This window comes from Ciconia boyciana, chromosome 28 (assembly GCF_034638445.1).
Source record: "Ciconia boyciana chromosome 28, ASM3463844v1, whole genome shotgun sequence".
NCBI classification, from domain to species: domain Eukaryota; kingdom Metazoa; phylum Chordata; class Aves; order Ciconiiformes; family Ciconiidae; genus Ciconia; species Ciconia boyciana.
In genome coordinates, this window is record NC_132961.1 from 764,670 (window position 1) to 779,812 (window position 15,143).

Genomic DNA, 15,143 nt, shown 5'->3' on the forward strand with positions numbered 1-15,143 from the left:
TTACAGTGCCTCCAAAGGGACAGGGATTAAGACCGGGTGGATAAGAGGTGTGCGTGTCCCTTCCCTTTTGGATAGAAATGGGCAAAACATTTCTGCAGGTTCCTTTCCAAGCCTTAGAGGCATTCTCACCATGAGAGCCATCTGCTCTGCTTCATAAAAGTTCACTTGCCCTTCCTCCAAGTCCAGAAGCACACCAACCACGGAATTACGCATCTGCTGCTTCTCAATCCTGCAGTCTCCTTCGCTAGAGAAAATCTCTCCCTGGGACCTGTGCAGAGCCCAGTAGTCCTCCCCAGGAAGTCCTCCCCAGGAGTCCTCCCCTTCCTCCTCCTGTCTCCCTTTCTCCCTCACCACCCCCAGCACCCAGTCCTGCTGCTGGCCCACCTCCACCTCCCAGTAGTGCTTCCCAGCTGCAAACCCTTCCTTTGCCACCAGGATAGGGACTGTGGAGGGAGTGTTTGGGCCAGCAGGTTCAGACGCGTGGCTCTCCACACCTGGAGCCCCTGGCACCTGCAGCTCCAGGACTCGGCAGTCAGGATTCACAGTAATGGGAACTGGAGGGGAAAACGAGAATCATTTGATGAGCAGAGCGGCTCAGGGACCTCTCTCCGCATGGGGCAATGGGTTGAAGCGTTTGAGGGTCTGAGTGGTCCTGGCATGATTCAACAAAGAACTTAAACATTCCCCAGAACAGGGCACGCAATCACTGATGAACCGAGAGGTACCTTGGAGCTGTCACAGCCATGTCCTTTCTCGGGGCACAAGTCCACACGCTTTACAATAAATCTCTCTTTCTCTTTTCCATACGGCCATCTGTCCTCTCCAGAATTGTGTCCACACCCCACCCCAGACTTTGACATCTTTCAGCAACTCCTTTTCTCAGTCTTCCCGACTGCCACATCCCAGCCTCATTTCCTGTTAACCAAGCCAGGCATATTCCTGTGACTCCAGCTCAGCTGGTATATCTCTAACATCATGGCATTGTCATTTCAGGGTAGCTTGGACAGATGGCTGTTGTATTTTCACACCCTTCCTCCTGCTAGCTTACCTGCATGGCTTCTGGCTTCCCAGAAATCTACAGAAAGGAAACAGAGAGTAGCATTTTATGAATCTATTGGGCAGTTAGACACTTGTCAACCTACAGTATTTCTTTCTATTGATGTGCAATTATTGTCATTACTGTGATTCTGCCCCAGTGTTGACTTTACTCAATGCACCAGTACATATAGCAATAAAATAAAACTTCTAAACCACTTACCCAGCTCAGCTTTGAGTCGCTCTGAAAGGGAAAGATGTTGCAGTTATTAACAGTTATTTTGTGAAGGGTTTTTCAAAGTCAGACAACCTCAAACAATAGAAGGTCAAGCAGTGCCATGAGTCTGCATGAGGACTTTTTTTAATCTGTGTGTTTTAAATTTTTGAGACATCGTTGCAAGGTGAGGGACACAAACTGGGCCTCTAGAGAAGGCCTGTATTTGTTTACATTTAATAAGCATTTTAGAGGACATTAAGTCAGCCAGTTGGGCTGTGTGGAGGAAATTAATTTCTTGGCTGTCATGGTAATGGTTCAGGTGGGTGTGATTTGTAAGGAAAAAACACATGATGCAACATAGGTGTCTGTAGCTTTGGTGTAGTTTTTAGGTAAGAAAAACTTCTGGCAAGGAGGATTTTTCATAGTCCAAAGAGGTCTTATAGCAAGCTGTGTGACAAATCTCTTGAAGGAGAAAATCGAACCTCACTGTGAAGAGATATTTGCATTGGCTTCACCCTCATGGATGACATAGTCAGGCTCATCTGAACACTTGCTTTATTTTTTATGGGGTTTATAAAAATGTAAGATTTATACAAGATGTTTTCTTACCAAGGTGATGTCTCTTTTCAGATGTTACTGTAAAAGAATAACTTTAATAAGGGAAATGAAAACTTGAGGAGATAACGATTAAGAGGTGAGATCTGAAGGAAATAATTCTATCGCTGTGCACATACTGAAATGATTTTTCCTTTAAAATTTGCCATGTGAAAACTTGTCAACTTAAATTCTTAAAAGCATATGTTGTGGATAAAGGTGTAAATTAACACAAATATACTGCACTGTATCTATGCTCTAGAGTGATGGCACTCTTTTTTTCCCTTTTCTTACCCTTCTTCCCTTAGTTGTACACCTCCAGTGCTGTCTGAAATGTGCCCTGGGCAGAAAAACCTCATGACATCTCAGCAGAATCTAGATATGCTAGTATAAACAGCTGAATTACAACCCAAATTAACATAGTCAACATAGTTTGGTATGCAGGCTTAGGTGACCAAATGCAGGTGTCTATTTTTGAGTTCTCAAGGTGCAACTAATAATATTGCTGATCAATATTGATGGCACTGATAGTATCCTCCTTATTGTGGCATAAGTTGTCTAATGTTATTTTTATACTGCGTATTCACAGGCACAAGCTGTCTAATATTATTTGAAATGCCCTAAAGTCTCCTGCCTGGTATTCAGGAGGCCTACTCATCCAAAAGGAGTTGATCTCCAGGAGGGTCTTCACTGTATGGGTTCCCTCCAGGTGGGTATCTCAGTTGAGGGATGAAGCAGGAAGAGAGAGGGAAGCATGACATGGAATTTTCCTTAGTACTTATTTTGTATGTAGCTGAACATCTAAGCCAATATTTCTCAGGATACAGAGTCCGAGCCGTACATTTTTGCCTTTGTGATGCTAGTTACAGCTGTTTGAATAATTTGACCAGAAAGTGAAAAAGAACAGGAGCAGCAGTAGGTCAGAGCTTCAAGAAATCTCAGTACAGTTAGCAAGACTCCAGGCAGAGAGATTACACAGAAGCAGAAAAGTATCACAAGCCTCTTGGACGTAGAGCCACACTAAATAACATTTTTTAGCAGTGACTAAAAATGAAATAGAAGTAACAATCATTTGAATAAAGGCAAGCTGCTATGCTTCTTTATGAAGAAGCTTATTTTAATTCTCTCATATATACCTACTTGTAAGTGTTGATTAACGTTGTCTTAATTGTGGAACTATATTTACCTCCTTTGTTTGTTTTCTTCTCTAATTCTAAGTTGATCAACAAACAAAACAAAAAAGGAAGGAAAAAAAACGCATTACTGGCTGGTCAGTTGGTTTAATTTAGAAGTTAAAAATGATGAGATGAGCTTTTAAATTATTTCATTGTCCTCAATTACTAAAGCTCCAACAAGTTATTGGAAAATGGATCATTTTTGAGTTTATAATCAACTTGAAAACAGGTCATAAAAATGTTTGTTAAAGGGAACAGACACATCCAGAAGTGCTTCATGTAAAAATCTACATCTCATTTGCTCTTTTGGGGAAGCAAATAGTATGCACCCTAGAAGTACTAAAAGGAACAGGAAAACTGTATTCTTACCTAGTTCTATCTCCAAACATTCTTTTTCTGAAAGAAATTATATATGATTATTAATGTCTACATTTCAGTATCAGATTTAAAAAGTTTAATTACAATGTTTTCTTGAATACTTTTACTTTCTTTTTCTTCAGTAATATATTAACAAAGGACCACCCATGATCAACTTAATCTATTTGGTGAGGTAAAGAAGGTTGAATTACATGGAGAATTAGGAAGTCAAATAAACAAACAGGTAAATTAGCACACAAATTTGGAGGAGACTTTAACTGGCTAGAGAGATGAGATGACCTTCATCTGATCTCTGTTAGGTATCTACAAGATGAATGTCTCTTATCTCATCTAGTTGCTTTGTTGGTCTCTCTCAGTCAATGTAGGAAGTCCATCCCCACCTCCCAAGTCTTCTTCCCAATAATTGCTTTCTCAAACAGTTTGAATCTGATCTCTCTCTGAATGTTCCTGTTTCTCTTAGCTGACTACAAAGACAAGACTCTCAGGAAGATCCTGAGACTTCTATTATTTTAGAAACTTAAAGAAATTGAATCTCCTGGTAAGTTGAAAGGCCAAAATGAGATAACCAAGCTCCTCTAGACTATGTCTTGTTTACTGTTATTATTTGGCAAGAAATTTATGCTGACAACACACAGAATTTGCAGAAATTGCAGCAAGAATTGTTACTTGTTTCTTCAGGCTAGACTGTCTGCATGAGAGGATCACAGTCAAAGCCATGGGGTGCAATTTAGCAGTAAACATTTCAAGGCTTGTTATTTAATTTTATTTTTCTCTAATAATCTTGGGAATTATTAGCAGGTTAAAACAGAGGAGACAAAAGATCAGAATACATGGATTACTGTGATCCAGCCATGAAAAAAATGGAGCATAAACCTGACATAGAACAATGGCATTTTCAGAGCAATTACAGCATTGATAAGGTTATACCTAAAGATATTAGTGCAATCATACTAGATCACGGTGTATCAGTATGTTCACCATCTTGCAAGCATCAGAGGATTACCTTGAGTGATTTACTCTGCTTCAGGCTACCTATGGAGGGTTCTATACTTTATAATTATAAAAGACAATGTGACCAATTGTCATCGAATCCTTTATGGCCATAAGGACTGCTACTTTTGAGATTTATGTCCAAGAAATCAAAATGCCCTAGAACAGTGCATTTGATTTTATGCTTTCAAGATATCCTCACAGTTTTCAAGGAGCATTTACCTGTTACCATGTTATTCCTCGATCTTACTGAAAAAAACCAAAAAAATTACAATATTAATTATTCACTATCTCAAAACAATAAAAAATAAATTATACCAGTCAAAGGATCTGGAATGATAGTTGAAAGTTGAACCCATCAGTTCTGTAGAAAAACTAAGTCATTTTAACAGAGGGTTATTTGAATACCAGAAGACCTTAGAAATACATGAAGAAAAAAGAGCTACTGGAACAGAAACCATTTACTGAAGAAGCCCCTCTATAACCTCACATCTGGAGAAATGCTAGAGGCAAGGAGAGCTTCCACATCCAAGTATGTAGGCAGATTAAAAAAGTTTGTATTGGGCTCATCAGCTGATGTTCACATTTCAGTATGGGGTTTTTTATTATTATTTTTGTCTTGAGGAACAGTTGAGTGAGCTCTGGAGCAATACAACCCATTGACTGTATTGTTGTATTGGAGTCTATGCAACAGGAGAGTACCCCAGTTTGTCTGTGCTGACAACAAGATCTGCCTATGAGTGAAAGAAGCAAAGCTCCATGCTTAAGCAGCAGTGACCGTACTCAGAGCTAAGCAGTGTCTAAACACCCCCACTTCACCTTGGTCCTCTGAAAAACTGAAATACTTAAATATTGATCATGCCTGCATTATTATCACACCTATAAAACTGCTTCTGAGACTGTTGCTGGCTCAGGAGCATAAACTTTTCTCCTAAAATATGTTCATGTGGGTTTCGCTGGTTCACTACTCACCTGCTTCACGGGATTGTGTAAAACTACCTGGAAAAACAAAGGAACTTTTAAATTTTTTTTTATTTTTTAAACAAGACGTCTATTGAGAATATTGAAATATAATTTCAAAGTTTCTCATTTTAAAATGAGAAATTTTTCAAAAATCCACTATTCTAAAAGCTAAAGTCATAATCTGTGCCTGTAAATATCTGTGATCATACAAAATGGCATCTCATAGTAGTGACCTTCCTGTAAAAGATTCTCTGTGCATTCACACGCATGCAGCCCCCACCCATACTCTACTTTTAATCATACATCTGTTAATTTTTTCTCTATCCATCCCTCTCATTCTCATGTTTCTTTCTGAATCTGATGTTAAAATGTTAATTAGGTTTTCATTAACTGTATTTTGCATTGTAGATGAAAACTTCCATATCACCTGTTGTAGGTGGAAATACTTACTGTTTAGTTTATAACCTATAGCAGCAATAACAGCTATATTAACAAATAAAATTACAAGGAAGGCCGTCATCCAAGGTGAAGTGGAAGGAAAGAAGACATCTGTAAAATATAAATGGTGTTGCTTTCACTGAATGTTTGTGAAACAGCTATGACAGGCTCCAGTGGCCAAAGCATACGCATCTAGTGCCATTTCATTTGCTGTAATGCATCCTTTACAGTCTCCTCCTGCCACCCCTAAAGGTTGCAGGTCTCCCATGAATCCCAAAACATCCATATGTTGCGCCGCCAGCTATTCTGGGCCATCAGAGATAGTATTAGATGCCTGTGTGCAGGCAATCAAACTGTTCTCTTACACTGCATACACCCATACTCGTTCAGACTCAGACTGCCATGGGTAGAGGCATGTTTGGAGAAGCTACCTCTTTATGAGGGAGATGTGCTGAGCAGTCCATCTCTGAGGCCAGTATTTGCACTGTTGAATTACAAGATTAAGTTTTCAGCAAAGCAGAACTGTCTTCAGTGACATTTCAGATGGAAAAAGAAGGATCCTCCTCTTCCCCTTTTGAAATAAAATTGCCTACTTTCCAGACAAGGAATCCAGACCAGAGGGAGGCACATGCTGAAGCTCAGAGTAATCGTGGTGGTGTTAGTGAGAGAAAAAGAGATGGGAGCAGATATTCAGCATTTCCTATCGGCATACGCCAGCTGTGTCCGGTCATTGTCCTGGGTACCCTGCCAGCATTGTGTAGGGCCTTTGTTCTCCACATGGGCACTTCTAAATCCTTCCCTCTCCAAAGTGGCATAGTGCTCTCAAGTGGCAGCTAATGAGAGCTCTGCATTAGTATTTATAGCTAAGATGTATCTTGACTGTAACAAGTAATCTAAGACATAAAGATGGACTCCTTGTCATGTTATCCATCCAAACACTAGTAATTTGTGCTTGGGCTGGGTGTCCAGAATCACTCCAAGGTCAATGGAGAGACAATAGACAGCAGCCTACCAACCGGTCCAGAGAGCAATTGATCCTGGAGGTCACTCACCTGAAATCAGGACTCGGGATTCACACATTGCATTGAGTAAGTTATTGACTACTCTGCAGGAGACTTCCTTGTCAGATCCTGGTTCGAGATTCATGGAACTTACAACATCAAAAGACCTGAAGAAGTCTTTGTGCTTTGGGTGGTCACTTCCTCCTTCCGTGTCTGTCCTTTGCTGTTCAGCCAAACTACCTTGGGCTCTGGAAACCATCCCTGTGACTTGCAGGTGACGCCAATGCCCTGACCCACATGACCATCCAGGAAAACTGAAGACTCATCACCTTTAGCTATAGAACAGCAAACAAACAAGCTCCAACAAACAGGAGACAAGATATTCTCTCACCAAACAGTGCACAGTGGGAAGGTCTTCCCCAGATTTATCTAGAAACACAGTGTGTAAATTCATCAGATTTGAAATTTTAGTTCTCATTAAATTGCTGGTAAATACCTCTTCCTAAAATGCGACATTTGTACGTAACTTCCCTTTTACAGTCCTGACAGAGACAGATCTTTGGACTGATTTTTGTTATCTCCACGAACAACTGGAATTAAAATAAAGTAGCATTGCACTGACTGGAAATTTGTTGGTAAAGCAAAGTTGGATGACACATGAATAGATGAAAAGTGGAATACCAGACAGAAAATGAGATTATGTGTAGGGCAAGAGCATGAGAAATGGTTTGCAGTACCAAATGCAGTTTCAGTCAGGCTTCATTTGCTTCGTCTCTGCAAAGACAGTTTTGTTTTACCCTAGGATTCATCTCTCTCCTACCTTTTAATGTTTTAAAGCTAACATGTTGCCTACACTCCCTCTGTAAGACATGGCAAAAAGACATCTACGACTATTCAGAGTCTGCTGGCAATAGAGGTAGCCTAAGCTATAGCAGAGGCTGGTCTTTCACATGGCTAAGAGCAAGTGACATGAATCCAACCCATTGGTACCCCATAGACCTTTCTGATGTTATACTATGACTGAGGAAGAAATAGCAAATGCCTGCCATTCCACTCACCTGCCACATTCAGGTCAACCACCACTTCATCATACCAGTTCTCAAAAAAGACACTGCAGATGTATTTCCCTTTGTCTGAGAGCATGACATTTTTCAGGTGAAGAGACACGTTTCCCTTATTAAATTCAGACTGAAAAAAATTTGTCCTGCCCTGGTATGTCTCGTACTCATGAACTGGATTGTGTGTGTTTTTTCCATAATAAGTGGTCACATCACTTATTTTTTCGGAGTTTCCAGTAAATACCCACTGAACGGAAAGTCTCTCAGGGATTATCTTATCTTTCAGCTGACAGGGCAGGATGACTCCTTTTCCAATGACTCCAATGACAGGCTTGTCAGGAGGAATAATTTTATACTGGCCTGCAAGAAGATATAGGTGTAAATCTTACCAGTCATAGAATCATAGAAGTTGGAAGAGACCTTTAAATGTCATCTAGTCCAATCCCACTACAGTAAGCAGAGGCATCTTTAATTAGATCAGGTTGCTCAGAGCCCCCTCCAACCTGACCTTGAATCTATGGGGCATCTACCACTGCTCTGGGCAACCTCTTCCAGTGTTTCACCACCCTCATCGTGAAATATTTCTTCCTTATATCTAGTCTGAACTCCCCTCTTTTAGTTTAAAACCATTACCCCTTGTCCTATCACTACAGGCCCTACTAAAAAGTCTGTCCCCATCTTTCTCATAAGCCCCCTTTAAGTATTGAAAGGCTTCAATAAGGTCTCCCCGGAGCCTTCTCTTCTCCAGGCTGAACAACCCCAACTGTCTCAGCCTGTCCTCATAGGAAAGGTGTTCCATCCCTCTGATCATTTTTGTGGTCCTCCTCCGGACCCGCTACAACAGGCCCATGTCTTTCCTGTACTGAGGACTTCAGAGCTGGATGCAGTAGTGTCACAAATGTTCTCATTAGCACTTCCTGTAGGAAACTGGAATACATACAGGTATCTGAATGCAAGGAAAAGGAGCTATTCTACTCTGGTAAAAATCAATAAATCAGAAAATGCTCTGGACTAGGATGCTATCTCAAGAGCAAGTTCCATAATCTCCCACTGTAAAGGCTAGTTTACCAGGCATAGACTGATGGGACAAGAGGATTGGAGAGGAAGATATCCCGTGACAGTAATCAGATCACATCTCCGTAGGTCCATATGAACATATACAAGCACAGTTTTGTAAGTGAAGGCCCCTGCCATCCTCTGCCATCCTTCACCACTACCACTTATCCTTAGAACATAGTGTAACCTCAAGGAGATGCTGCTGAAAATACTGAGCTCAGTCTATAGACTGTTTCAGATGTAGAAATGGCATGTCTATCATGCAGAAAGCCTAGCTCATTTTGTAAGGCTGGAGCTCACAAAGGCAGGATTTTGCCTACCCAATTTCAGATGTCCATAATCTTCTCACTAGAGTGTCTGCATTCAGTGATGAAACACACCACAGTAAGTACATTTCATTTCAAATGCACGCAACTTGTTGCAAAATGGTTGTTAGTGAAAAAGGACAAGCTTAGTGTTGAGGTTTAACAGCAAAAATACTAATGGCCCTTTACAGAGCTTACCTTTCCCATTCAGTTCACTACTCTAAAGTGGGAGATACAAAAAGGAACCTAGGCTTTCTCAGCATGATAAAGTGACAGGGTCAGCCAAGCTGAAAAATGACTCAAAAAATGAGAAAGGAAGCTCCCTGAAAAACAGTCATGGGGGGCTTGTGAATCTATTTATAATCCCATGTTGAAGGTTTAAGTGAGTCTTTAGTATTGCTTAGGCCTTGTGCCATCTGCATGATTGAAGTGTATTAAGATTTCATATAATGCTACTCTTTGGTTCTGACTTCAGAAAATTAGTGGAGGGAATGGTGAGTGTCTGCTATATATATAAAAAACCAGGTATTGCTACAAATACGTTGCAAATAAAATATGCATTGCCAAAAAACCCCCCACAAATCTACTTTTTTTTTTTTTACTTCTAGATCTACCCATTAGCTCTGGAAATCAGATATCTTTTAAAATCAAATTGTTATTAGAACAAAACCTAGATTTACCTGTGACCAAATGAGTTATCTGTAGGAAAATAATGATGTGAAGAGTTGTTGCCTGCTGATATCGGGAACCCATCACCTTGCAGTTTTGTCGGACATCAATAAGCAAATCTTACCAGATTCCTGTAATCTTTTCAAGGACAGAACAGAAAATGGGAAGAAAGAATCAAACTAGAGCCATACATTTCTCTATATATCACTGTACGTGGAGTGACACAAGGACAAATCCTCGAAGTGTTAGGTACCTTGGACTGAAATTAGGAAAATGACAGAATAAGCTTCTTTTAATGGAAGTCAGTCAATTAAGCTGTGATTCTAAGACTTATGCTTGGCCACCAGAGAAAAGAGAGGTATTTTTGACAGTCTTAGAAGGACACTATATTGGATCTTAAGGGCACTTCACAGGCCTGGTCCTCAAGTGTCCATGAGACACTCAGTGTTCAGAAAACTTCTAGCCAGGATAGCAACATTTTTCTAGATGATGTGAGGCTAAATCTAAACCCAATAGGATGCGTCTAACTTCAGGCAAGTGAGACCATGAAGCAGACAGGAGCCTTTAAAAAGCTAATTCATTTCCAAGTCCTGCTAGAAAGCATCTACTGTGCACTGAAACTCCATATGTTGTTTCTCTTACTCATACTTGCTTGATCAAAACTTCTGCTGACGTTGTTAGTTGGAGGAAGAAGCTAGGATTTCTAGAAAGGATCTTAAAAAATGCCAGAAGACAAAAAATAAATTTCTACATCATTCCTGTTTTGAATAAAATGCTTACGCACTTCTAACATTAGCAGATGCACGTACCATTTGAAACCATGGATTCAACTTGGGAAATTGCTGGCCTAAGTAATACACATTGGCTGTCAAATGATTATTCCAGGCCCATACAGTCAGTAAAAGCAGCAATAGGTGGAATTCACCTGCTGTATAGGAGTTAAGTAAGTAAGATTGGATACTTGGAGAGAAATACATAGGTAAGATGAAGCAACCTACCGATTGCTGTAAAGAAAGTCAGAGAGGATACAGTGGCATGCGATTCTAGTGGTATAAATTTAGGTGCACAGAATCTCACCCAATGTTTCAATAGTTTTTTTAGTATAAAATTTAAGTACTTTCCTCCACCCAGAGCTTTTCATGTGAACTCTGAAAAAAATTAGACCAACCTAGACTACTCGTGTCACCAAACTCAACATCGGAAGGGACTGGTTTCCTTAGACCTCAGAAGCATTTCTGTTCATATGCAAGGTCTGCAGAATATGCTTGGTTCTCACTTCCTTGTGAAGGCTAACGTATGTGTACCTTTACTGTTCTAACAAAGGAGAAGCATGAAGCAGCGAATAGTCAAAAAGGAAGCTAGGGATTGTAACTGCAGAACACCAAGCCCATTGTTGCAATCTGCACTCATTCATTGTTATTTCTGTTGAATAACTATTCACCCAAATGCAAAGCTAGCTTTTCCAAGATCTAGAGTGAATGAAGGAAGAATAAGAAGAAAAAAAATCTGCAGCAAAGGTACAGAGCCTTGTCTGTCTTGCTTCTGATTTATTCCTGTTTTACACTCCTCCAAATAAAGCTAAAGGCTCTCAGACATAGGCCAAAAATTATTTTTCAAAAGGGAAAGACAGAAAATAAATGCCACAGATTTGCACCATTCACCAGCTGGAAAATTTAGCAAAGATCTATTGCCTGCACATACATGAATGTAAAAAACTGATTCCTTTATCTTGATTACCTACAGAATAAATTTGTACCTGAGTTATACTTCATTAATTAAGATTATCTGTGTCATGTCATCTATAATAAGTTATATTGGTATATGTCTACCAGACAAACACATAACAAGTCTATATCTGTGACACAAAAAGAGCAAATAAATTTGCTTTCAGAAGTGGAAATACATTTCAGAATCAGCACGTTGCAGTCCTCAAACCAACTCCATCCACCACAACAGTTTCACCAAACTCTCTTTCGAGCAACCTAGCAAATAACAATTAACATTTCAGTGACTAATCTCTTTCATAAAGGTTGCTAGCAGGTAGCATGTGATTCAAAATAAAAATCATAGGTCATATTTAGGTATTATCCACTCTTAAGCAAGCAGACTGTTTTATTAATTACATTAAGGCAGTAAATAAAAAGAAACTTAAATGATCTTTAACAAGTTCATTAGAATGGCACCCACAAATGACAGTAATGTATTCCTACTGATCCAGGCAAGAAAGAAGTCTTTTTAATTCCAAACTGGAATCATTCCCTGGGGGCTGTAAATAGCAAACCAACAGCTCAATGTTAATGCAAACCCCTTCAAAAACCTCATCATTCGCAATTCTGTTTCAGTCAGATTTTAATTCCTTACCTGAATATCAAGATCCAAAGTATCCATTTTAAATTCAGCATGGATTATGAAAGTGAGGAACCTTGAGGTACCTGAACACTCGTACTTTCTTTTTCCATATCTATAGAGGTGATAGACTTCACTAATTTCCTCACTAAAATGTACAAGTATTAAAACCTGAACTTTCACCACGAGCAATTTTTTGCCCTTGGGTGCAATATTCCAGCCAATACCTGCAGATACCACCAACCTATAGTAGGAGATATACAAAGGCTTGGTTTGCCTACACACCTAGATCCAAAGTACAGCAAGACAATTATGTTTCAAATCCTTTTGTACCTGTGCAGTGCAACTCATTTTCTAGTATGGCTTTCCAGCAATTAAATAAAACTGAGAAAACAGCATGAATGGGAAGCAGAGAAACCAAAATGGAGTGTTGCATGAGCCCACTACCCACTAGGATGATTTGAAGTCAGAAGTATGAATATACAAGACAGAGACTGGGTAGAAAACCATAGAAATTTAGAAATTGCACAATTTAGAACTTTAAAGTGCAAGACCTTATGATTCAATTACACCAGCTTTAGGTGTGTCTATTAGGGAGAGAGAGGAAGTTAAGATCTGTAGTAAGCAGGAAAATAACTTGATTTACAAGACTCAGACCCTTCCCAGAGAAAAAGACTAATGAACATCTAAATGGGGCTCAATTCCCCTTCACTTAAAGGTGGGATGGATTCTGCATACAAAAGTGTTGCAGGTATGGAGCCACACCTAGATTTAAAACTCTAGGGTTTTTATCAACTCCAGGCAGGATCGATCATGTTGTAGGGCTGCCTGTCCCTCTTTTGACTGTAGAGGGAGAATAAACACCCAGCTGAGACCCAAAACCTTATCTTCAAACAGCCAAGGTCACAGCAGCTTAATTGCACTTGTGGAATTCAGGACTGTGATCCCTTTAATCAAATATGGTGGTTTATCATATTGTGAGATGAATCATAACTCAAACTCCACTGTCTTTCACAGTCTCAGGAAAATAAGTGTTTTACATGAAGATTATCTCTGAAAATGCAGACACCTCTCTCCACAGATACGGCATTGAGGACCATCCTGATAAATTAATGGAAAGCAAAATCTTGACACATGGAGATGGGCTCCCATTATCAAACTTTTGACCAAAACCTGCAGTTTTCTGATTATTTGTGCTTGTTCCCTCACACACTATATCCTCAGAAATATGCCAAAAATGGTTTTGAAGTTACTTGTACACTATCTCTATGCAACAGAGGGATGGGAACTTAGAAAGAGGTATTGCTTTCACTGGGTGTACTGTAAAAAAGCTGTAAATAGTAACTTTTTTCCCTAAAGAATAGGAAAAGAAAGTACTGTCTTACTGCCTCGTTAACTGAAGGGATTGGTTATTTGCTAATTATGCCTCTAGTGTGCAGTTGCAGTTCTCTTACAAAACCAGATAGTTCATATTTTCAGAAGCACTGCTAGATTAGGCTCGTATTAGATGATACCAAAATAGCACTTTGTTATCTATGTCGGATAGCTTCTGATGAGTGACATTAAAACCTTCTCAGGAAGTTACATGTTAGTTAGGCAGAAAAGACCTGCTGTCAATGCTTCTCCCTGCTAAGTCCAAACGTGAGTTTGCTTTGGTGATGTCTCCTTTTGTTTGCAAATTTTTAGACTTGTTTTCTAATAATTTGTAATGACAACAGGCAGTGCAGTAGAAGTATTAGAGTTCAAAATAAAACAGTTAATTTTCTCAAAAATCTATAATGACTCATTATATTGAAGCATTTACATTACTGCAGTTTCAACTTGTTCTCTGCTATTCAGCTAAACAAATTCTAGCAGGCAGCCCAGACATTCCCACTTTATGTCTTTATGAAGCATATCGCTTTTTTCTGATCAGCAAACAAAGTGACTAAAAGCTTTCTGTTCAACCAGTTTCCTTTCATATATCACATTTCTCATGATGCAAGTCATGTATATCAGGAGAATTTGTCAGACCTAAAATATTCCTGCCTTAATTTCTTCAAAGCTGAATCAAATTCAGCAGAACCAAGAAGTTCTGCCTAAAAGGTCTATGGACTTTGGTCTGGGTCATTAAAAATCTCCCAGGCAGAACATTGCATTCCTGGGCATTGGTGGCACCATCCATTGCTATGGTGATCTCAGACAACCCTTCCTCCACCTGCATCCCTAAGGAAGTTAATTCATGCTTTCTATGTGCCCATTTTCTAGATGGGGTCATCACTGATGAGGTTGGAAGATGGACCTTTGGAATTCTCCTCATCAGTGATGATTCCATCCAGAAAATGTCAAGATTCACATGAGAAAGCATCACATTTTGCATTCTTGATAACATCGTAGGCTCCATCATTCAGCAGGTTCATTTTCATGCAATCTCCTCCGTGCTTTCTCCAGTTTTGTCTCTGGAAAGATCATCATGCAAAACTATTTCATGCTCTTTCAAAAGTCTCCTTTGCTATGTGATTGTAGGATTTAACACAAATGCACCAGTACCAGATGTCCTGGTGTAAAGAGAAAAAAAAATACAACTTTTTCTTTAGTTATCTTGGAGTGTGTTTGAGAGTAGGTCCAACTGAGAGTTGAGCAAAACCCAGCCTTGAGTGATGGGGAAACTCTTTCTCTTTGTATCAAATGTGCCAGTGGAGGTTCCTAGGAGGTGAGGTTATTTTATTTTATTTTATTTTATTATTTTATTTTATTTTATTTTCCCAGACAGCATTTCAGCTAGCTCAAGAACTCCAGCTATGCAGTTACTGCAGGGAAATAGATTATGACTGTAGCCCTACTACATAGATTAATTCCCTTGGAATGGCACAAATACTTGACATCCCCTAGACAAAAAGCAACTGTTTTCACAGACCTTACAGAAATTTCATAGCTCT

The 15,143-nt window shown here is 39.5% G+C and overlaps 1 protein-coding gene across 1 annotated transcript; it reads right to left on the reverse strand.

Annotated features, from left to right (window-relative positions):
• Positions 1-9,963, reverse strand: LOC140644634 (butyrophilin subfamily 3 member A2-like). Its single transcript, XM_072847655.1, is given in 7 exon segments — positions 1-554; positions 1,049-1,075; positions 5,803-5,901; positions 6,843-6,956; positions 6,959-7,126; positions 7,850-8,209; positions 9,891-9,963. Coding segments are annotated over 7 exon segments (1,395 nt in total).
• Positions 9,964-15,143: the final 5,180 nt, after the last annotated feature.